Here is a 25,199-nt window from a genome sequence, read left to right on the forward strand (position 1 = left end):
TCTGATGATATATTAACTAGCTCCCCTAGAATAAGAATAAGCACATGAATTAATGCCACTATCTGGGAGGATTTGTATATACATTTGGGGATGTCTGCTTGAGCTTCTTGAAATCTGTCTTCTTCAAGGGCTGTACTTGGGAAGCTTCAGGCAGCAATTGGACTGGAGACCTGCTTCCTCTCTGAGGTAAAACCAGTGGATAAGACTGAACAGCCGACTGGGAGAGGACACTATTGCTTGTACTGTAGGATACTTCTTCCATGTTGCAGTGCTTTACAAAAAAAACTCTTTAGGTGAGTGTTAAAGCAAGCTGGTTCTGACATGAACTGAAACATTTTTCTTTCCAGCCTTTATACAAAAAGTTTTCATACTGTAAGACTTAGAAAATATCTAGATGTGAACTGATTCAACTGATTCGGATTTCTTTGTTGCTCTCATCAACTCAAGGAAGCATCAAACAAGCATTCTGACATTTAAAATTCATACTGTCATCAATGAGGGAATTTTGGAAGATGTTTTGTTAGTGTGAATAAACAGAAACTGGTAGCTTTTTATCCTAATGTTTTGTTGCATCTTTATGTTGTTTGGATCCAGGGATGCCTTCTTCAGGAGAGGTTTGACAACCACATCTTGGTAAGGAGACATTATTATCAGCCAACCAACCTAGTCTATCACAATACTGTTAGCCTTGAAGGGTAAGACTGATGCACGGCTGCTCACTTTGAAGCCCCTTGTTCTCTTCATTTGGCTTCACCAATTGAAAGTCACCTATATAAGACCAGGCTGTGCTCCAATAGCACCATTAGATTAAGCCCATCCAACTGTGATGTCTACATCATGGTGGATAGAAACCATTTTAATTGCAAAATACATTGCAAAGAAATCATAGCAAGACTAATCAATTTCTAATCCACAGAAGAACCCATCCTCTTCTCCCATGAGTGCTAAGCTTACACAGGAATCCTTGGTAAGTTGCTTTATTCAAAAACCTTTTGAAAGTCCAAGTATATAATGCCTACCGAGTCTGAAACTTACCGCACCTCAGATCAAACAATCTCCACGATTTTTCCTCTGCCTTCACAGTAAGGCAATCCAAGCAAATCCGGGTTAAACTTTCTTTGAGTTTTCTTAGTCCTCCCCTGCCTATCCGCGCCCACACCACTCTTAATCCCATTCTTCAGGTGACCGCTCAGAAGGTGCTGCCATCTGCCCCTTTTCTCAAAAGGCTTTGCAGAACAGGAATGGGGAGCCCAAAAGGGAGAAGGGGGCCTGAGCTAGTCCCCTTTGTGGATAGGGGCCAAGGCTTACCAGTACCAGGGCAGGCACAAGGGAGGCTGATAGGACTCAGCTTGGTTCAGAGGAGGAGGAGAGCTGGCTGCCATGTCTAGGGAAGGGGGAGTTGGGGGCACAAGTGACTGCTGCCGCCTGGACATATTGCCAATTCACATGCCATGCTGCCATCACTGGGGCAACCCAGGGCTTGATCCTGCCAGGGCTCGGAGGTTGAGACAAGTGAGCAAACACACACACACACACACACACACACACACACACACACACACACACACACACACACACACACACACACACACACACACACACACACACACACACACACACACACACCCAAAAACCCATTGGCAAACCCCATCATGAAGCAAACAGCTGCAGTAAGTATGAAGTGCATAAAAGGCCACTGTTAACATGTTCTGTAAAATTTTGTAAGTCACTTTGGGTCGCTGGGGGATGTTTGGGGGGAATCAGCATAAATAAAGGCCTGAAGCAACATCAGCAATGAGAGGAACCAGAAGTAACGCACAAAGTAGGCCTCAAGGCCAGAGTGCTACACAGCGTCAGTTCACCCTGCCCTGGATCATTTGAACCATAATACGAATCTACTTGTGCATGTTCTGGGCAATGATAAAAGATTCATCCTTGGGAACTGGAAACATCCAAGCTGTGATCTTCTAGCAAATGAAAAGTTTCACAGTCCTGATTCTCTCAGCTCAGCAGGTCAGGTTGGATATTTCCAGTCCCACTTATATTGCCATCAATGCTGCAAGGTGCATTTCTGCCCAGAATGTTAGCATATCTGCTTCCTTCTGAAGGAATGCTGACCTTATTCCTCCCCATTCCTAGCTGATGTGTGCCTTTGCCATAAAATCCTAAGTATGCATGTATGGATGTGCTGGACAATGCACTGGACACCTAGGAAAGATGAATGAGTTACCCACAGCTCTAGCCAGTTGATGCTTGGTTTATTCTTCAATTGATCCCAGCAGTTCTGAATGTACACATACTGGCAGTGTGCACTCCAGCCTAAAAGTAACCAATATTATGCCCCTAAAATCCCTTTGAACAGGTGTGCATCAATCACTGTATGTTGCTTATGAGGTTATAGAAGGTTCATAACATGGACTGTAACAACATTTGTCATCTGCTGCAATGCTCTTAAATTGTCCTTGCCTATGGCGTAGCATCCATGCAAAAAAAAAAATCAAATCTTGTAGTGGTATGCAGAATCATCAGATTCATGGTCTTAGAGTATCATGCCAGAGATATAGTCCTCATCAGTTTCTCCTTCCTGACCCAGTGCTAAGCAGCTTTTCTTCTGATTTATTAAGCTGTCATGGTCCTTCAGACACTGATGTCTTTGGTAGCTTTGTTCTTGGAAATTGATCTCTTGGGGAGGTCATGTAGGTGTACATGAATGCCCAATATCCTAGAAACAGCTACCAATGCAAGCATCAGCGGAAGGTAAACTGCACAATAAGGCTTGGAACTCATAACTTGTTCAGGCACAGGAACTGGAACAGTTTCCAGTGTGACTGGGTTATCACAACATGGAGGCAGGCTTCCATCTGAGCAGAACACTGGACATCAAAAAAGATTGACGATGATTTCCTGATACATCTGTGCACTGCCTCCCATACTATCTGAAATCTGGAAACAGATTTCCCACCTCCCAAGGAGACAGTGCTGACTGTCTTCAGTTCAGACATTACCACAACTATCAAATGATTCCATGATGTATGAATTGTGTAGGAAATAAGTCACTCTGCTCTTAAGAGTGAAGAAGAAGAGTTGGATTTATATCCTCCCTTTATCTCCTCTAAGGAGACTAAAAGGGGCTGAAAATCTACTCCCCCCCCCCAACAAAGACCCTATGAGATAGGCAGGGCTGAGAGAGCTCAGAAGAACTGTGACTAGCCCAAGGTCAACCAGCTGGCGTGTGTTGGAGTGCACAGGCTAATCTGAATTCCCCAGATAAGCCTCCGCAGCTCAAGCAGCAGAGTGGGGAATAGTGGCGTATTTGCCTAGGGACATGGGGTACCCTGTGTCCCCTGGTGCCCCCTAGTGGAGGGCGCAAAAATTTCAGGTTCGTTTGTGTTTTCTATTTTTAGTGTTTTTTCAGTTTTCAGCCTGCAGGGGGCATAGTTTTTAGGCTAGCAGCACCAAAATTTCAGGGATGGATTCCCAAAAGGGGTGCCCCCATCCCCCATTGTTTCCAATGGGAGCTAATAGGAGATGGGAGCTACACCTTTGAGGCTCCATAACTTTGGACCCCCTGAACCAAACTTCACCAAACCTGGGTGGTATCATCAGGAGAGTATCCTAAATATACTCTGGAATGTTGGTGCTGCTAGCTTAACAATTGCATCCCTGACAGCAGGCACCCCCCAAATTTCCCTGGATTCTCCTTTAAAATCCACCCCCTTTGGCATGGACTTAAAGGGAGAATCTGAGATCCCCAGTTTAAACATTGAAAGTGATGCTGTTTCAGGGTGGGAGAGATTTTCCCTTTAAATTTAAAAGAAGAATTTGGGCTACCTAGTTTAAACACCATTGAAAGTGATGCTGTTTGTAGGGTAGATTTCACTGGAGGTGTTTCGTGAGAGATGATGCTGACATTTGTTTGGTAAATGTTCTGTTGGGGGTGATTTGTGAGAGATTTACATGCTTAACACACACTTGCATTGGCTTGGAGCTGTTTCTCAGGCTAACAACCTACCTCACAGGGTTGGTGTGAGGACAAAATTAGTAAAGAGAGTTGGTGGGGAGAGAGCTATGCATGTTTTGCTGGGGGTGTGAGGTGTTTTGTGAGCTGGTGCAAAAAATCATTGTTTGGTCATGGTGGGGGAGGGTGGCCGCCCATACGGGGTGGGGTGGCGCCAAATTCAAATGGCGCCAAAGGTTTTGTCCCCAGACTCCAGTTTGCCTAGATCAGGGGTAGGGAACCTGCGGCTCTCCAGATGTTCAGGAACTACAATTCCCATCAGCCTTTGTCAGCATGGCCAATTGGCCATGCTGGTAGAGGCTGATGGGAATTGTAGTTCCTGAACATCTGGAGAGCCGCAGGTTCCCTACCCCTGGCCTAGATACACCTCTGGTGGGGAATCAAACCCAGTTCCTCCATATTAGAGTGCACCTGCTCTTAACCACTATGCCACTGCTGCTCTCTGGAACAAATAACTAGTGAAGCACAATTCAGAAACTGAAGAAGTTAGTAAAAAAATAAAAATAAAACAGTAAGTTCAATGTAAGAAAAAAGAAGATAGTCAAAAGTGGAACTAGAGAACTTTGACTTGGTTCAGATAGGTCTCCTGAAATAATTTCTGATTTTGGAGAGCACTCTGAATTTTTAAAAAAGAGCTGAGAAATTAAAATGATATTCCTCTGTATAAAGATATAGCATTTTTATCATTTGTATCCATCATGGCCTGGTTCAGCATGCCTTCAGATACTTTCCTCCTCAAGAAGACATAACCAGATAAGATAAGCCCAGTTTTTAAGCCGCAGGTTCTAGAAACAAACTTCACTGAATACAATCTAGCAATCACCATGGAAGCAAATGCTCTAGCATATGAATACTGCTCCTCTATTTTCCACTGAACCACTATTTAGGAGCTCACATTATTTAGGTTTGGGAAATGAATGTTGAAATGACAAGTGTTGCTTCTCTTCCGCAGTGCAAGTTTACTTTTGTGATCCACTGTTTCCCTCAATGAACCTTCCTCATCTTTCAGAATCACTGTTCCTAATACCAGTGCTACTACTAAATGAATCTGCAAGGTTTTCATGCTTTACTAAAGCGAGGGTGGGCAAAAACGAGCATCAGCAAAGACGATAAATTAAAAAAGCAAGACAGGATACTGTCATTGTAAATGATGCACTTTTGGGTTTTTTTCACCTTTACCCATTTCACCTATACCCATATCTTTTTATTCAAATAATTGCATATACACATGCCTACCAACCAAGGCTTTATTTCATTTTATGCATCTTGGGTATATTAGACTTTTATGCAGAAATTGTATTGCTGAAGTAATACTAATTTCTTAGCTGCTGCTCTGAGACTGGAAATAATGTTACTTCATTGAAAGAGAGGGTATAACATTTTTGAATGGCCACCATTAAACTGGTGAGCAAAAGTAAGGACCATTGTACCTTGGAACACTTGGAACATTGTACCTTGGAACACTTGGAACAAAATCATATGACCTGCTCCTTTACTTTTTGGGAAAACCTCTTTGGTTCACATGGGAGGTTTAAGAGCCTTAGACAGAGTGTCATCCTCAGCTGGATCAGAGAGTTCTAAACCCTTTCAGGGGCTTTCCGCACTTACTGTGTTGTACCGGTTTTTACTCAGGTTCAACTCAGTGTATCCACACTACAACCGAGCTCGACGTTGTCTTGTCTCTGTTCCCCCCGCTCGAAACCGCGACATCCCTGTCGCAGTTATGAACCGCGACTTGTTGGTGGAACAAGGTCGATATCGCTTCGAAGCTTCGAAATGCGGACGCATCGAAACGACACCGCATCCACTCAACCAATCAGGAGCCGCTTCGTTCGCATGCGCAGAACGGGAGAGTCGTGACGGGCAGAGAGCGCGGCTTTTTTTATAAAGTTTCCCTCACGTTTCGAAGCTACAATATCGAGATCGTTTCAAAGCGACGATTAAACTGGAAAAATTTTGGCGCCAAAGCTTCGTAGCTCTGACTGCGACGGAAGTAGTTCAGCGCGTCAATGCTACGTAGCTGCAACGTACGGAAACTGTAAAAAAAAACAAAGAACGTTCCCATTTCCCGCCGTAACACAAGCGCCAATCACGATCGAGGAGCGAAACAGGTACCAAGATGATCCCGCCCACTTAGTTCGGTTCCAGGGGGCCAAGGAAGTTGCTGTGCGGACAGCCAGGAATCGCCCCCCATTGAAGGGAACCGAGTCGACCTTCACTCCCTTTTGTAGTGCGGAAAGCCCCTCATTGCCTTAATGAGGGAAGCCTTTCAAAAGAAAAAAAAGGATTTATAGAGCACACAAAGTAGTACTCTCCTATAGTTATTTCCGCTTTTTCCTTATTTGGAAGTAATTCTCAGTTCTCCAAATCAATGAAAATAACCCTACCTAATTCGTATCCATATAATAGTTGACTGGGTTGTAATAGACTGCGATGCTTTTTGTGCTACTGGCCAAGATGGTTTTACTGCACTCTGCTGGCCTTGACTGGAAATTATAGCCAAGACTAATTTTGCACTTCAAAAGGCATACTGAACTCATTTGGAGGTTGTGTGTGTGTGTGAATTAAGAAGAGCTGTAACTTAGTAGTTATGATGCATGTTCTAGTAGCATTGTAGCAATCAGCTCCAACCTACAGTTCTTCCACCATCACCTGAAGCCAAAGTAGATGCCTTGAACAGGACCAAGTACTTGTTTCTCTCTACACAAGACTGGCTGTATGCTTTTTTTTCCTGTGCCCAAATCAAATAATGTAATTAAGGGGTTTTTCACCCCAGAATCTGAGGCTGGCGGCAAATACTGTTGCTCTGGAATGTAGCCAGCATGCACTTAGTTCATAGAAGAATGATACTCCATTCTTCAGTTGATGACGTATCAGCCCTCTCTAGTATCTCTTCTGAAAATCAATTGTCTGTCATCGTCTCGACTGAGGTGGCTGAGCCCTTGTAATTACAAGGGAAGAATAGCATTTTCTCTTTCTCACAAGAGCAATACTACACCCTACTTTTAAGGCAATAATTTATATCTACAAGGTTGCTATTCAGCACAAAAATGCTATCAGAGAAGGGCTTTAAAATCAGGGTCTTGGGTGTAAAAACTATGGGAATACCTGACACAGAAGCAGCAACAGGGAAACTACCCATGGTATCTTCTTTAAGAAAACATCTCAGTGTAGTTTTATTGCAGGGGCTTTTAAAAATGATACTGTGTTTTATTAATGTTGAATTTTGTTAATTTTTAATTGTAAACTACCTCAAGCAGATCTCTCAAGAAGCAGTATATAAAGTATTACTTAACAGTCAAGTAGTACATTTGGATTTCACCTTTTCTCTAATACTACAGTTGCTTTCCAAAAGAGGTAACCAAATGTCAGCAATACAAGTAAACCAGACTATTAGTGTGTTGACTTTTAATTGTGTTTGGATTTATACACTTGAATTTGATATCAAAATCATGGCACAGCTGCAACAAAGTAACAAAATTATTTATACATGTAAAGCTGAAGTTTAGAAATCAGAAATATTCAGGAGCAGCATTAACACTCAGGTAAAATTTTGCAGATATTAAACAAGCTCAGACATCTCCCATCAGAAATCTCTGATCTGTTACTTAACCTAGAGATGGAAAGCCAGATGAGAGAAAGTCATCCCCAGGTGACAGAGATTGTTTCCCTTATAGTGGTGCCACTATAAGAAGTCCAGACCTGACCTGTGCAATTTTTGCATATATAATGACCAAGAACAACTTTTTATTTGGTAGTACCTGAAAGCTTCAGATAATATATTTTTTGCTGAACTTTGCCCAGCATTATCAAGCAGCAAAAGAGGAAGAGATCTTGCAGCTGTTCTAAAAGCTTTATCATTTGCTCAGCAATTGGCACATGCTCATTTATGGATTATATTAATCCGGGCTTTTATTTTAGCAGCTGTTTTTATCAGGTACCAACAACATGTTAGTCTGCAATATACATTGGCTCATAAGATGTTAAAACAACTCTCTTTTTGTATGGGTTATTAAAGAAGGTACCGTATACCCAAATATCCTTGACAATTTCCATTATTATCTTAAATTAGGATTACAAAGTAACAGTGCTAATATCAAGCATTATCAAGTATAATATCAAGTACTAAAGAGCCAGCATGATGTAGTGGTTAAGAAAAGGTGGCCTCTAATCTGGAGAACTGGGTTTGATTCCCCACTCCTCCACCTGAGTAGCTGAGGCTTATCTGGTGAACAAGATTTGTTTCCTTACTCCCATATTCATGCTGGGTGACCTTGGACTAGTCACAGTTATTCGGAACTCTCTCAGCCTCACCTACCTCACAAGGTGTCTGTTGCGATGCCACTTGAAGGTGGAAATGTCACTATGGCAATACCTTCACTCTTTCAGTGAAAAAGACTGTATTCAGATAGGCATGCTTGCTATCATTTATGTCCAGTATAAAAACTCCCTCTTCTTGACTCCTGACCTGATTACTTCAGTATGTTCTCTGTAGGGCTACACTTTTAGTTACTAGTTACTTTTAGTCTTTTCTATATGCAACTTAGCTGTCATCTTTAACTTTTACAGCTCTTCATAACATACCACCACCTACTTAAAGATCATCCTGTTACCTGCATAACCCACCCACCAAATTAGACTGAGCTAATATCTCATTTCCCTCCTTTTCTCTCACAAAGTGAATCTATACCTGTCTTAACTTCCCACCCCCCTCTATAACTTGTCCCATAAGAAAGATCTGATTTCCATTCATATCAGAAAAAAATGAGTATTGACTTACCTATGCATATATTGAAATAAATGTTGTTAGTCATGAGAACCACTAGACTTCTGTTTTATTTTGATTAAACAGATCAGAGGTATTTTCCTATCTGCTGATTTACTGTTTCTGTGGGCTTGAAGGCTAGGTATTTTTGGAGGCTGATTGTATTCAGTGAATTTTTATATTTTTACTATCTTTGGAAGTTACCCCTTTATTGGTAGTAGAGGCATATGTATTTTTAAAGTAAATAAAAGGATTACTGGCCACATGGGGATTACAGGAAGCCTTCACAGGTGATGCTAAAATTTGAATGCAGTATGCCTTTAAGATAAGCCAGTGCCAAACGCACCAATCCTTGAATTCCAGGAAGAAACAGCAATTACTCTGATCTGAAAATTGGTTAGTACTAAGTTAATTATCTCACACAGAACTAATCAGACAGTACTATTTGTAAACTCTTTGCCCAGTTTAATGCTGTAAAACATATCTGTGGCATGAAGGGGTATAGGCTTTGTAAGATATAATACGGTATGTAAATCCTTGTATCAAAGATTTCTCTAAGTGGTGGTATTAAAAGGCTGAAATTCAGTGAGGTGGATGGATTTGTGTGGTGCAAGCAGACTACTTTCACTTGAATAGGTAACTACATGAAAAGGATTGTATGTATACTTGACTGCTCAATCATTTATTTAACACCTGCACTGATATGAAATTACAGCATATGTCTACAAACATGTCAGACATATTTAAGCTCTTAGAAGGGATGCAATGTTTACCAGATTCCTTTAATTTGTTGCTGAGGTATGTGTTTTACAGGGCTTGGATATAAGTATTGTAGAAGTAATGAGTATTGACTTATTTAATGAATACTGAACTATTATCTTTTTTCCTGACACAATTTCCACACCTGTTGTAGGACAGCTATGATCTGATAAAATCAGGTTTTTCAGAAATGTTTGATAATTCAGTTAACATTATTCTAGAAAAGAGAAAGGATATTTGGTCAGAATTTGGAAAATTGAAGAATTTTATTAATGAATTAGGAAATTATTAATGAATTAGGGAATAATAGCTCGCATAATAATGAACATTTGCTAAGTGATTATTTCCATTCTGTTGGTTGTTTTCCAAGGACCTGATAGAATACATTACTAAGCATCCGAGGTGACAAAACATTTTGTTAGTCCTTAAGATGCTACTGTTTTGTTTTAGATCCTCTGTATATATCTCACTAGAAGATGATGCAATGGGTCCAACTACCAAACACATTTCCTTGTCTAATCTACACCTAATTGGCTCCAACTTTTGTATTTGTTTGCTCTTAAGCAAACTACAGATCCTGAAAACAGAAATTCTAAGAACACAGAGCTGAACTCACTTCACTAATGAGAGGCAGAGATTTACTTCCCCTTGAGGTGAAATATGACCAAAAGGGGTAGGTGGGTTAGAAGACCTAAATATAGTAAAAGTAGTCACTAAAGAGTATCAAGTATTACAATGAAATTAATTGTGCAAAGACTACATCAGTTATTCAGAATTAATATGAACAGAACCATATTCTGGGTATACCTTAAAACATATACCCTCTATAGATTTGAAGCACTACACAATATAAATACTACCTTTAAAAATTAGTATATTTATGTAACATAGACATGATAGGATAAAAATTAATATCAAAACAAGATAAGCAAAAGCAACATGCAAGAATTATAAGGCAGTTTTGTTCTCCACTCTGAGAATTAGAAACAAGGCAAGTTATAAAAATTGCAGTTTCATTTAACATTAAAGGCTGCATCCAACTACAGTTTTTTGCTATAACCGCAACAACAGAGTCACTCAGCAATTTTCTCTGAAGACGCTGAATAAAACAGATAAGTTGGCATTTTCTACAAGTAAGCCATGCCAGAGTTGTTCTTTAGCTACATGGTTCACAGTTTCTTAGAGTCCCCTAGAGGACAGCAATTAAACTTGTGTTCCATAGTCTTCCAACAAGAAGTCAATCTTAACAATATCAGTTTGTCAAAAAAAGCATAGCCTTTGAAGATTTCAAATTGTTTTGCACATATTTATCTTAATATTTCTTTCAACTTGTAGGTAAGACCTGATGCACTGGAAAATAAGGCTCATGTGTAAAATACTAACATTAAAATATGGTTTAATTATCCCGAATCCATCACTTTCAAATTATAGCTTCAATCTAAAAAATGGAGGGGGAGTTTTATACTTGCAGTATAATAAAATTATATAAAATAACTAGCTTTATCCAAAAAACATACTTTAGTGACTAATAGTTACAAATAGTCCAGTATGTAGGTATATTATAGTTACAAATAATACTCCAAACTTTGAGGTATACATTCTTATTAAATTCTTTCTAATCTAATTTCAAGAGATAGTCTCCACTAAGTGATGCAACCGTTACAATAAGTGCCAATCGGTTACATCTGTCTTCTCAAGGTATTGCTTCCCATATGGTATATCTATCTGTTCTTAAAATATGTCTCTTAATTATCTATCATTCACTGTTTCCTGCTTCTCAACTTTACAATTTATTAATTTTGAATTACCCTTCTAAGTATTCTGAGAATACTTTCCTTTTATAAACAGAGTAATGATGGTGATTCACACAGCTTGTTCTCTCCTCCTCCAAATTATGCTAGGTATATCTATCTATCCTTAGTAACACCTTGATATCCAGACCTGTCAGTAGCATTGTACAGTTGGCAAAAGATGCATATAGACATGCAGCATACTGCATACACATTTGTTTATCGCTATTATTTATCAAATAATCATTTGACTCTTATTTATCAAAGTTCAGAACATAGTTTTAAGTTTCTGAATTCACAGAAATTTGTTTTAAGAGATAATAACCTCCTGTAGTTACACACAAAAAAAATACACCTCTATTTAATCAGTTACCTGAACAAAAATTCCATGGTACTTTTTAAACAAGGGCAACAAAAGGCACCTAAGATCACGTAATTTTAGATCAGTATGAAATTGCACAAGTTGTTTTAACTATGCCTTACATTAGGAAACAATGACAGGATGCGAAGAATAGCTAAAACTTAAGATTCTTATTAATCAGAAGCAAACAAACTCCACATTGCATCTATGATTGCAGTTGCTGAGTAGCTGTAATGCTACACAGTTATAACCACACAACATCTCAAACAGTTTTGTTTTAAAAATAATACTGTTGCTGGTGCTCACCAGATATTAACATTACACACACTGCTGCTGGTGCTCACCAGACATTAACATGACAGAACCGTACCTGTCTCTCTAATGAGAAAAATCACATTCTATCTTTAAAGCCACAGCATTTATACACCAAGCACAAAACCTTAATTGCATGTTTCTTCCCAATATAGACAATACAGATATTCTGTTATAGAGGTATTTTATCCACTAAGTGCAGCAGTCTTCAATCATTTGTTAAATATTAAACATGCATATTTATGTCAGATCAGCACAAAATCTGCACAGTTATCATATTTGAATGATTTTAAATAGTTCTCAGAGGGTTTTTTGTAAGGGGATAAATCTAGCCATCTCATTAAATCCTTCTACCCAAAACAATACATTTGAATATACACTTTCAGAATCATACTTTCATATCTTTAGATCTTCCTTTATTACAGTGCACCTCAGTAAAGCTTTGAGTACTATGACCACAAAACATAGATTTCTTTTACAAGCAAAGCAATTTATACCAGAATTCCCTTAGAAGAATATTAAAGACTCTAAATAAAGAAGATCAAAATCTATTACACATTACAAGGTGCCTTTTTAGGAATAAAGTGAAAAACCAATTTAAACATGAATCAACCAGAGGAATTTAAGTTAATGCATTAAAGACAGCAACTTCAAACATCCATTCTAACACAGTAAAACTGCAGAGATGTAAGGACACCATTCTGACAAAAATGTTTACTTGTAAGATGACTACTAGTTAAGTTCTACATGTACCAAATGTTAGCTTTAAATAAAGTTGAAAAATGTTAAAGTTGCACAGGTTTTATTCAGTTAAACTAGTTTAACATCTTAAAAGTAATTTGATCAATAAGACTGAAACAAGAAGTTTTTGTTTGTGGATTTTTTTCATTTATGAAATTTATCTAGAATCTATATAAATTCATAGAACATTGTTAGTAACAATTTTAAAAGACTATACAAAAGCTTGAGTTACTGAATGGTCTCAGAGATTCATGTCTTTACTAACATATATAAATTAACTTGGTAGATTGGAAAGAAAGAGTTCAGCTATTAGCAACAAAATTTTAAATACACCAAAAAAAATCTTTTTTCCCTACAACAGTTATTAGTCCATTACTTCTTAATCTAGTAAACCAGTAAGAATTTTAAAAAGATTTTACAGATTTAGAGCTTTCATAAAGGATAATGGTTTACTCTTTTTAGAAAAACACACTTCCTCATAAGATGTATTTACCATATTTGCAAGACACAATTGCTATAATATTGGGTCCTCGAGTACAAGTAGCCATCAGGACCTTCAAAATGGCTTTCAACTGCTTCTCATAAAAGACCACTGGATTTGATGTGGTACTCTAAGGGATTCAGCAATTTATGCCATATATATTATACTGCGTTTAGAAATTATTTGTCATAAACTCAATACTGTATCAAATGAATTTTGTATAAGAATTGAATACTGCAGGTTTGATTCCAACTTACATTCCTAAATGCAGTATCTTTAACTGTTTGGTGAAGATGACATATCTACAGATACTAGTTACTCAAGTGATATATTTAAAACATATGGTACATATTGGCTATTCCGAAGTTTCTGTTAGCATTTAGAGCCTCATCATTCAAGTTAAAGTACCCCCAAAAAAGCCTTTTGGTGAAAGTGAGAAAAAATGCATCTAATTCTACTGTATTAATAGAAAACCTCTCTCCTATTGATATGAGTTTAAAAAAACAAGTCAATGGAAAATGTGATGTTCTCTGCAAAATTGAGAAGCTTCAACAATATTCTACACAACTATACAACTCATTTCCATGGAAGGTGCAGTTAACTTTTGATCACAAAGTAGTAAGACTGCAGACCTGTGCAACCTTGAAATTTAAGTCCCATAGCCTCAGTGGAAATTACAGAATCAGGCTGGAAGCAAACTGGGTGACAGAAACTAGATTTTTTTGGTATATAAAACAAAAAGTATGTACAACTGATGAAGTTTCTCTAAAAATGCACTCCATCCTTCAGACTACCTGCTATTTGGGACCGATTTAGATTTCAATCTAGGTACTACTACAAGCAAATGACTTCAATAAAAATGTAATTGTGCATGAGAAGCATGAGATCTGATACCATTTTAAAAATAGCATTACACTCTTTCAACAAATATGCAGACCAAGAATAAGTTGACAAAAATCTATCATGGATATCTTTCAAAAGCTGAACCCAACAAAACAACCTGCTGCCAGTCAGCAAATATGAAACAACATCTATGACAAGTTTGCTTTTATTCTAAATCATAGTCTCCAAAATCAAATCCAGGGATGCTGAAACTATACATGGGCACATGGCTATTTAAATACTTCAAGACTGGAAGACTAAAGGCAAGCTGCTTACCATGCTGTACTCAAATCTTATAGACAAAATGAGAATACTATTTCCAGTTTTAAAATAGTTATCAATTAAAATGCAAACTTATAGGGCTGAGGACATTCAAACAGACGCTATGCACTTATCCATGCCTACAAAACTGCTTTAAAATTATACTACTGGGAATACTAGACTTTACAGGTTGCTTTATAGAATTCAGGACAACAGTAACATTTAACATTATACAGCATTTTTCTACTTCCATTTCGACTCACACATCATTCAAAAATCAATTTCTAGACATGTTTAATTAAAATACAAATAACACAAAGAGTTTCTAGACATACCCTCCAATAGAAAAGAAATTTTGAGTTCAAACATATTTAATATGTCAAGCAAAGGAGGAAAACCCAGTGACCATTTACATTTAGCAGCTCCATTTACTTTAAGCAACACCATTTAGTGTCAGTGGTAACTGACTTGCTTTCACACTTTTATAAATCCAAGACCATTGGTGTGATTTAGCCACAGATTCTGCATAGGTGAGGAGACACAGAAGAAAAGAGGAGCTGTCTCTTTAAGATACCCTGCTCTGTCGCTGATCCCACGTGGAACCAACATCAGAAGCATTTTCTTACCAACTTCAATGTGATGCAAGACAAGGCATCCTTTTTACAAATAAAACGAGAACACTAGAGATCACATTAGATCACTACAGATCACAAATGAAATAACTACTCCAGGGAAACTAATCAGTTCTAGGAAAGAATTGGTGACCTCATGACAGCGCGCTTTAAAAAAAAATGTGTATGGCAGGTTACTTGAAGCTCATGCTATTCAAAAGAATGCACTTCAGAGTCAGAAAATAGAAATAACGTCGGGATCCCTAGGCAGAGAAAGGTATTTCATAAACCGGAAGGTTTACTCTTTTGCTTTACACATCCGAATAAGAACCGGAGAAAAAGCAATACTCAGGTATTGCATTTCCCGCCACCTCCATCTGACCCCCCTCCGCCCCCGCGCACACGCAAACAAAAGACATGAAGGTAAGGTGCAAAGCGGCAAATGCAACATTTATCTTCTTTGCAATTGCTACACATTACCACAAAGTTGTGTAGCTCGTGCATTCCCACCTCCCGCCACCATTCAAGGGAGAAGAGGGATTTCCACGTTCTCGCATTGTCGGGAACAAGCTGTAAAAGGGCTTTTATCTTTCCAAAGCAATCACCGACAACAAAAATAGGCATCAATATTAACTCCTTGGTCTCTGAGAGTTTAAAACCATACCCAAGGGGAGCGGGGCTGAGCCTGCTCTCCTGGGGAGAAACTGGGGCTTAGATCTGATTTTGGGGCAATTTTGCGGATTTTTTGGGGCTATTTTTTATTTCGTTCTATGCCTCAGTTGTCCCTCCATTTTGGTTGTTTATGATACTGACAACAAGCTGTCCCTGCTCTCTCTCCGGATCTCTGCTGCTTCCAGTTAACGAAGCTCCCCCACCCCCAGCCCGGCTCTCCCCAATGCAACCCACCCTCCAAGGTCGCTCGCCTTCATGCTCCAAAACCCACCCAAGGCGAGAAGAGAAAGCCTCCCGGGCCGGCCAGCGCCAGAAAAGCAGGCAATTCCGTTTCTTTATGGGGTGGGAAAGAAAGGGGGAGAGAAAAAACTTTTGTCCAATAAACAGAGAGAGGAGAAAGGCGCTGCGTGCCCCAAAGTGACCAGATCCTGCTCGAGCTTTCGCCCAGGGGATACCTGGCGCCCACTCCAGAGGGTGCAACCCCCCCGGAACATTTCTGGGCAAAACGGGTCCGGTTTGGTACTTCGGGTGAATTTATATTAATTTTCTCTCCTTTTTGGGCTCTCATGTCTTCCCCTCCCTTCTGGCTGCTACCGCCGCTGTCACTAGACTCGAAGCACAGGCGCTGGAGCTGGCGGGGGGGGGGGGGGGAGACACACGGAGAGCAGAAGGTGGGAAAGGGGCTTAAAAAGAAAAACTTTTCTCCAAGTTTCACCCGAAGTCCCCCCATCCGCTCCACAAGGGGCGAGGGGGAAGTGCGCGGAAGACCCTCTTCCTGCTGCCCCCTCAATAAGTCCAGGAGAAGGAGGCGGGGGGGGAGGGGGGAGAAGAGAGGGAAACTCCAGCCCGAACTGAGCAAAAGTGCGCCTTATTTTTAGGGCGCTCTATCCCTTTGCGCTCGGGAACCCCCACAAGGAGAGCGGCGGAGCCCCGCGGCGCGAGAGAGGGCGATGGAGTCGCACAAACTTTTTTCCCCGCCGCCGCTCTTTTCGGTCCCCCCTCCTTCTCCTCCTCCTCCTCCTCCCCCTTCAGCATTTAAATAACCCTAATATTTCCCGGCAGAACCCCGGCTTCCGACCCCCAAACCCGCGGCACACTCACCGCGGGAGCCTCAGCATCCCTCCGGCGCTCTCTTCCCGCCTTTTACGGGGCTCTCCGATTTTTCTGCAATTTTTTCCCCATATTTCGGGCTGGACGCGGCGGGCCTGGAAATTGTTTGCTTTCCCCTCTTTCCAGCAGCCATTGTAGTGTATGCGCTGCGGTGCAGCTCAGCCTGCCGCACACGCCGCGCCCACACCGCCAGCCGCCCACACGCGCCGCGGGTTGGACACCTCCCCCTGTCACTCAGCTCTCGGGCCTCGCCCAGACGGTGGCGCCTCGGGTCCTGACGGCCACTCCGGTTGGTCAAAGGAAACGCCACTCGAGGAAGGCAGGGGAGGAACCCGGCGTGGATGGGCGAGCGACGCGCGCCCTCGCTGCTGTCACTCCGAGCGCTCGGGAGAGATCGATTGGGCACGGGCCTTGTCAGTTTCTGTCGGGTGGCAGGACCTATAACTGGGCTAGGCTGCGCCGCTTATAAAGTAAGTGCCCGAGCCGTTGACGTCTTTCGAATTGGAGACGAGTCTTGAGTCGGCGGGGCTGCTGGGCTCGTCGCGTCGAGGTGAGTGTCGCCTTCCGCGGAGTCGTGCCTGGCAGCTGTTTTGCTCATGGGTGGTCGCTGTGCTTTGGTGGGGTCGCCGTTAGTCATGCCCCTTGAAGGACGACTTTACCAGCATAGGTCATTTCTACCTTCTAATGAACAGCGTCTTCGTCGTCGATAATGCGGGGGTGGGAAGAAGCATTGTCTGAACCAGGGGGTGGGGGTGGGGGGGGGGAGGGGGAGAAGGTCCAAGAGTGGAGGTGAGGTTGAGTGGCAGGCCCAGTCATCGCAGGGGCTGCCTACGTGGAGGAACCTCTTCTGAGTTGGAAAAGCGGCCGGTTTGGTCGTGGTCGTCATGGGCCTGGGATGCACCAGGTGCAGCTCGAGGCTCTTCCACTGTCATTTCTTCGGACCGGACCTCCTCCTCTTCCACCTCCTCCTCCTCCTCCTCCTCTTGCCCTTCCCGCCTGGGTGTCCGTCACTGTGGCTTTGTAGATGCCTAGCATGATCTGGGCTGCGAAAAGAACATGGGTGGGAAGTATCCGGAGGGATCTCACTCTGCCTGCCAGCCGGAAAAGAGAATACTGAACGGGACAGATCAAAGACTGACTGGGCATATTTTACCTGCATATTGGGAGCAAGAAGGACTGGTTGTACTGGTGCAGGTGGTCGTTGTGTAGCAGAGTTCATACTGCTTACATTATGTTAGATGTGCCAAGTAGTCAGGGTTGAAAATGGGGTGGGGAGGGGTTGTTTAGATCTGAAGTCACAAGAGGGACACTCCTTCATTTCTCTTGTTTAAACACTATCCTTATATCTCCCAGCTGCTTTAGTGAGCTAATGGGAATGTGGCTTATCTGGCCTTTGGAGGGGCTGTCAGTCTCCTTGTGGGCTTCCTGGAAATATCTGCTAGCCACTCTTGGAAACACATTGCTGGATTAGGCCCTCTGGTTTCAGGAGGCTGTCATGGAACATCAGGTGGCTGCAGCTAATTAATAAATGCTATATGCAGCAAGATTAATGTGAAACTTTGGTGAATGTAGTGGCTGACAGCATCTTGCAAGTTTGGAATTCCTCCTGTCAGTGTAAATAATTATTTCCTAAGGCTCTGAGCAGCCTTTCACTTCCAGGAAACAACTGATTCTGTGTTAAAGCTCTGTCTGTCCTGGTATTTAACTGTTCTGCTGCATGTTAAGGCATCTCCCTTTAAGCAGTAAAATATATTGGAGTGTTAAGTTTGGAAACCAAAAGGGAGGAATAGTTTTATATTTTGTTAATATGAATGTATCCTTGATGTGTTTATTTTGTTCATGCAGATCCACATCCCCAGCTTTTAGGTGGTCAAAGGCAATCCCTTCCTCATTTTTTTAGCAGTTGAAAAGCTGGTTGGAGCCAATCTCACATCTTTAAGATACTCAGTTATGAGTATATTTAAATTTGAAAAGGGGGTGGGTCGTGTGGAATTGGGCTGTCAGAATCTGTAGCAGGAAGTCTGTTATAAGTAGCTATTACTAGTCTCTGTGAGGAATCACAGTATTAGTGCCAAGGAATGGAATGAACGGTGCTTATATGTGACCCACAACGTCATTCTACAATTTCCCATGGTGGGAAATGAAACCCTTCCTTTACTTCATACTACTCAAATGTTCTCTATCACTAAATTCTTTTTCTCAGGCTACCTGACTAGTTCCCCCCCCCCCCCTTGTACATTTTGAGAACAGGCAAATACAGTGGTATTCCCATGGGTGAAGGCTGTCCATGTGCAAGCAGCCTAAACTTTCTTGTCAGAGTTTACTTAGTACACAAAAACAGCCTTGTAGGTTTCAAGATTTCTACCGTTGCTGACATACTTAATTATTGCCAAAAACATTTTCACAGGTGAAGGCAGCAGGAAATATTCTGGTAGTTCTAAACAGGGGAAAAAATCAGCCTGGGGCCAATGGTTGTAAGAAAACTTGTTTTTTTGCACATTATTATTATTGGGTATTTTAAGAAACCAAATTTTAACATGGGTAAGCACTTTGGACAGGTGTTTGGATTTGATCCCACATTTGTAAACTTATACATTTCAGTAAATAAAACGTTGCTTGAAAGGAAATTTGAAGATGTGGTAATGAATTATGTACATTAAAAATACTTGTATTATCGGTCATCAAAATATGAGGATCTCCTTAGCTTTAAGACTTATGGTGCAAGCACACATTCTAAGTCCATTGCCTTCTTTGAATATAGAAGGGTGGAAATCTGGTTCAAGCTGTGCTGTAGATCTAGTAATTCTTAACAAAGAGCTTGATCCAGACTGCTGCTAAAGTCGTGTGATTATGTGAGCAGCTTAAAATTAATAATTGTTGTTTCTTACTAATATTTGCAATTTTAAATCATCCAGGTTTCTGCAAGTGTTTGTATTTTTTAGAAGCAGGATAAAGCAAGTTAAGTAGTAAAGATATTGGTGATACTCTGAGTAGAAGAACACAAGGTTCCTGAATGTGGCAATACTCAATGCTGGTATCTCGGAATCTGAAATGTTCTTCTAATTTTACTTTAGCTTTCGTGTGTTAAAACTATGTATTTCAAATTGCACATGAACAGTTTTCTCATTTGAAAACTCTATTGGACTAGTTGTGCATCTTAAGAAAACTGCCAGTCTGCCATTTTTCTGATCCTGATCACATTGGTCTCAATGTACTTAGATGAATGCTCTCTTCTTACTGTCATATTACAGAGTTTCTTGCTGGGAAAAGAATTGATCTTTCCTGGAACATTGTTCTGTTGTTGCTGTTTACATATGTGATATTTGCACTCAGAAAAAGGAACAAAAGGACTCCATGTAAGTACCTCTCCTTCAAATTTATAATTAGTGCTTCTTAGAGGGTATAGGGCAGTGAGAGCCTTCAGTTTAACATTTCTAACTAAGCCCTTATAGCCAGTACAACCAATGTGTATTCCTGGGGCTAACCTGTTGGTTCTTTTCCGGCTAGTTCTTCCAGATAATCTGAGACTAGGTGAAAGCACGCTCTCAGAACAAAGGGAAAACCAATTCTGTCCCTGTAATTACAAAACTCAGAAGGTCCCATTTCTATGTTTTTATTTTTTACTCGTATGAGTTGACTGTCTAACATGCTTTTAAAAGCTGTCATTTAAAATATTTAACTAAAAAATTAAAAGAGAAACTTTCATGTGCATGTTCTTTAGTTTGCTTAATTTCTTGAAAAAAATGACAGGAGTGTTTTCTTCTCTGATTTTCCCACTATTGCACATTCTTATACTGGTGTGATATGCCTAGAATCAGTATCCCAGCTAGCTAATCACAGGTAGATATGCTAAACATAGTTATCCAGTGTGGTGAAGTGGCTTTCTTCCCAAACTCTGTCTCATTGATGAAATTCTAAGTTAAGAAGTTTGCAACAATGTTAAATGCCAAACATCTTGGTAGAGCTGAAGACATATATCTGCTTTATAAACATTCACTACTTTTAAGATATATACATCAGTAAGAAATTAACTTGTTAGATTCTAAGATGGATGCTGTTTTTGTTAGGAAACTGTCGAAGCCGTCTTCTAGTTGCTGTCTATATTACAAAAATACAGCTTCATGTCCAGAAAACAACAACGATTTCGAGACGATGATACCAATCCCTGTATATTGGTAAGAAATTGATCTTTAATATAGCACTGATAATAATTTTCAGCCTCCTTTGCTGTATTCAGTAAACTTGTTTTCTCTTTGAACCAAATGTGTCCTTAATAGTCACCTCACGCATTATGAAAAGAAAGTTGATCAGCTTTCTTTTTTAATTGCTATCTCAATGTTTACAGCTATGTTTACCGTTCTGTTAACCTGTAATCAAGCATTTGCATTTTTCTTTGATAGCGTACTGTTTCAAAGTTGACACTTAGGTCAGCTATTTGAAGTACAAAGGTTACAGTCGTAAATAATGAGCCAGGTCTTCTGTGCTACTAAAGCCACAGTAGGATGGTTGTCAGTAGAATATATATTGGAATTTTAGCAGAAAGCATTAAACTATCAAATAATTTAGCATCAAATAGTATAATTAGTTGGATTTAATTGATGGAGCTGTCCCAGGTGTCTTTTATGTACTTTAGAAAAGTCCAGATTCTGAGAATGTAATCTTCTCTTTGTTCAGCTGTATCTGTTAACCTGTAAGAATTTAACTTGTATTGTGTTTAGGAGATACTACAATTTCGACTTGTTTAATATCTCAATTTGTCGTAATACATGCAATACTTTGTACAAATCTTTAATTTTGCAAACCAATAGAATGATTTAAATTATGAACCAAAGGCTGGATGCTGTTTGCATTTATTCCTGTACAACAGCTAGAAGTTTGTTGGTGTTTTCATAAATGATGATGTGGACACTGGAAACCCAAATTTCCCTCAGTTCCTCAAATACATTAGATGTCCTAAATATACATTCAGCTGAATATGTGATGTGTTTCTAAAATCCCATTTTATGAGGTTTCATTTACCCTAAGACATTTTAGTACAGTCCAGCCAAAATTATGAAATTCTCAGACTTTCTTGTACATACTGTCTGGATCAGGGGTAGGGAACCTTTAACACTCAAAGAGCCATTTGGACCCGTTTTCCACGGGAAAAGAAAACACTTGGAGCCGCAAACAATTTTTGACATTTAAAATAAAGATAACACTGTATATATTGGGGTTTTTTTACCTTTTACTCCACTCATTCTGAGAAGCGCATGGATGCACCCGCCCTGCTGCCTGCAGGGCGGGCAAGGATGGGGCCAGTGGCTCGGCCTTGCCGGCCACCGGGAAAGCGCCCGCCCCGCTCGAACAAGGCGGGCGAGAGGGGAAACCCGCGGCGCTGCCCAGCCGGCCACGGGCAATTGGTGCGCCTGCCCTGCTGCCTGCAGGGCGGGCAAGGATGAAGCCGGCGGCTCGGCTCGTGGAGCAGCAGTGCAAGGACAGAAGAGCCGCATGCGGCTCTCGAGCCGTAGGTTCCCTACCCCTGGTCTGGATGATCTGTTTGGTGAATAAGTTTTTATTTCATATCAATAGCCCACCCCTGCAAGAAGGGGCGGGGGAGAGTACGTTTTCCAGTTAATGCACAGAATATATCTTGATCATGGATGATGTTTCGGGTTTTTTAATTAGGAAAGTAACTACAAAATGCATTGTCTGATGCATATATACTGGTGGCTGTAATTTAGATGACTGAACTTGCTACCCAAATCTTAAACACTACAAAGCACCATGGAGTCCCATTTCAGCAAGCTCTTCACTGTAGCCTAAACACAAGATATTTTCTCAGATGAATATCCTGGTGAGCATAGCACAATATTCTTTTTGCTGCATGTGCAGGGATTGCAATCTTGTTGTTCAGCAGTATTTCACTCAGTGTGTGCAGCATTTCTGAGAACTGATTGTGAAATTTTATGTATGAATACGGTCTCTGCTCTTCAATTTTAACTTCTTTCATTTTGAAGGAAACCGATGCTTCTAGAAAATGCATGGATGATAATAACTACAATAAGGATATGTGTACCATCCATTTTTTAAAATACAAAAGCTGTAGAAAATTTTGGGTAAGTATGCTTGAAAAATTATGTCCGTTAATTGCGCTAGGATGATCTTGCATAAGTGCGGTCATATCTGAACTGTCGAGATGATGATGGTGAATATGGCTGTACTTTTGACATCTAACAAGGAAAAATATTCTACTTTAATCTTAAATATAATATTTTCCCTCCACTAGCTAGTCAAAGTCTGTCTTAAATGGAAAGTGTCAGTTACAGTTCAAGTTAGCATATTACAACATAGAAAAAAATGTTCTTGCCCAGTGCCTTGAAAACGAAGCAGAAAAGTTTTAAATATTAACTTAATAGTCATCATCAAGTACACCAAGAAGCTACTTAAACCAGTATGGATACATATATTTGTCAGATATGCAGTCTGGATTCTATCCAGTGGGATTGTGGAACTTGATGTTCAAGACATGGCTGAGTTCTACAGGGCCTGCAAGATTAAGATGTTCTGTCAGGCCACGGTTGGAGACAGCAATGGCTCCATTCTAGTGGGTCACCCTGCCTTATCCTTCCTTTCTTTTTTCCTTTCTTCTCCCTCCTCCTCGTCCTTTTTGTCAAATCAAATCAAATGACCTTTATTGGCATGTGTATATATTTAAAACATTATAAAACATTAGGATAAAATGCCTTTGGTAGAAACTTAGCCACATCTTCGGTTCTTCATAGACTGTGATCATTTAAAAGATTTAAGTGAGTCTTGTCCCTATCAGAGTATAGGTGATCAGTATTCAGATGGGGATCTCTTCTTAGGGTGCTATGCCGGGAACAGTATAGCAAGATGTGTGCTATAGTTTCTTTTTGCTTGTCTGGGCAATGGCATAATCTGTCTTTTGCTCCTTTTTGTCTCTACTCCCATTATTAGCGGGAGCGTCATTTGAAATTTTAGTGTTAACGCTGGAAATTATGTTGGATGTTGACCTATATGTTGTATAGTGTATCTGTTTTACACTGTATGCATTTTATTGATTGTTAGCCACCCTGACCCCAAACTTGGTTGAGAAAGGGTGGGGTAGAAATCAGATGATAATAATAATGTGCAACTATGGTCTAATTAAACAAATCATAGCTAATTGATCATTTAGCGTACAGACTACAGAATCTGATGCTTAGGCATGAAGCTGGTTAATCAACTGTGGTCACTCTAAGCCATAGTTTTGTGTTATATAGATCATACCCTGTTTCCCTGAAAATAAGACTTATCCCGAAAATAAGCCCTAGCATGATTTTTTTGGGATTTTTGGAGGATGCTTGAAATATAAGTCCAGTTCATGTATTTCTATAACATACCAGTTCTTGTATTTCTAGCACGGGATCATGATTCAGAGAAGACAGAGTGGAATACAACCAGCTATGCCTACAGCAGAAGAAAGAATGGAAATCCTGGAATCTATAGGAGGAATACCATATTGATAAACTAGTGCTACTGTTTTAAGATGCTCAGTGGTTTTACTGTAAATAAGATAGTCTGGAAAGAATATTGAAAACTACCATTCTCAAGTGATAAGCTGTTGATTTCCTAAATTCTCCTATATACTGTCCTTCTGAACTATAATTTAGGCCATTGCCTCTACAGAACGTTTATATTGCAGATAAAGTGGAAATGTGAAGCTTTGGCTTTATCAAAATGAAGGGATTCATTGCATATAGGAGAAACTTGGTAATAAATTCTGACCTTTTAATAACAATGCTTACTTTTTTGACTCTTAGTGATGAGAAGATGTTAGCAATTTTTACATCCCATACTCCCTCTGCCAATGACTGCAGACCAAAACAAAGTTTAGCTGTTAAAATAACTGTTCATAGCATTGGATGATCGCATGGGCACCCATGAAACACAGCCTTTACCAGTGCAATAGCCTTGTAAGCCATGAAAATTACTTTGTAAACAGTATAGGAGTCAGTGAGGAGCCTTCTGTCTGTATATTGTCTGTGACTGAGCTATGGGCTCAGTTCAGAGGATCTTTGAAAGGGAAATAGCTGCTGCTGTACAGCACTGCAGACAATAGTAGAGGCTGTTGAGTAGTACTCTAGCATCCTAGTTTCAGTGCTCCTGGGATCCTCAGGATAACTCTGAAGGAGATTGAATCCATTCCCATCTTTTGATTTTGTTTTGCTCTTGTACAACAGCAGCACAAGGTATAAATACCCCATTTATACAGACACCTGTATATGGATCAAGCACTATATGTCATGTAACTTGGGGTAGCAGGGAAGATACTACTGTCAGACTGAATTTTCTGGCTGTATCTGCCTTCAGCCTAGATTAGAGTATCTACAGAAGTTCTGAGATAAAGATTTCACTCTACCTTCATTTTAAATATAATCCAGTATTCCTTGT

The 25,199-nt window shown here is 40.3% G+C and overlaps 2 protein-coding genes across 8 annotated transcripts in view; one reads left to right on the forward strand and one right to left on the reverse strand.

Annotated features, from left to right (window-relative positions):
• The window catches only part of PLAG1 (PLAG1 zinc finger), a 37,947-nt gene extending 20,991 nt beyond the window's left edge, over positions 1-16,956 (reverse strand). For 6 of the 7 annotated variants that reach the window (XM_048508115.1, XM_048508112.1, XM_048508116.1 and 3 more), the window contains exon 1: positions 16,755-16,956. The gene's annotated coding sequence lies outside the window, so the exon portion shown is untranslated. Of the gene's footprint in view, positions 1-4,241; positions 4,246-5,110; positions 5,122-16,754 lie in introns of those variants that run through there. The other variant, XM_048508119.1, reaches the window with a different exon arrangement.
• A 202-nt stretch (positions 16,957-17,158) lies between these two features.
• Positions 17,159-24,543, forward strand: CHCHD7 (coiled-coil-helix-coiled-coil-helix domain containing 7). Its single transcript, XM_048508291.1, has 5 exons — positions 17,159-17,313; positions 20,015-20,119; positions 20,831-20,938; positions 22,763-22,861; positions 24,167-24,543. Exons 3-5 carry the CDS (start codon positions 20,885-20,887, stop codon positions 24,269-24,271), a joined length of 258 nt encoding a protein of 85 aa, XP_048364248.1. The 5' UTR covers positions 17,159-17,313; positions 20,015-20,119; positions 20,831-20,884; the 3' UTR covers positions 24,272-24,543.
• Positions 24,544-25,199: the final 656 nt, after the last annotated feature.

The sequence above is a fragment of the Sphaerodactylus townsendi genome, linkage group LG09, assembly GCF_021028975.2.
Source record: "Sphaerodactylus townsendi isolate TG3544 linkage group LG09, MPM_Stown_v2.3, whole genome shotgun sequence".
Classification (NCBI taxonomy): domain Eukaryota; kingdom Metazoa; phylum Chordata; class Lepidosauria; order Squamata; family Sphaerodactylidae; genus Sphaerodactylus; species Sphaerodactylus townsendi.

What these genes read in the sequence shown, in the direction of transcription:
- CHCHD7 (XM_048508291.1), top strand. Translation starts at nt 20,885, where the DNA reads ATGTCCAGAAAACAACAACGATTTCGAGACGATGATACCAATCCCTGT. An exon ending in ATACCAATCCCTGTATATTG is followed by an intron (nt 20,939 to 22,762) that starts GTAAGAAATTGA and finishes TTCATTTTGAAG; the next exon opens with GAAACCGATGCTTCTAGAAA. An exon ending in AAAGCTGTAGAAAATTTTGG is followed by an intron (nt 22,862 to 24,166) that starts GTAAGTATGCTT and finishes TTGTATTTCTAG; the next exon opens with CACGGGATCATGATTCAGAG.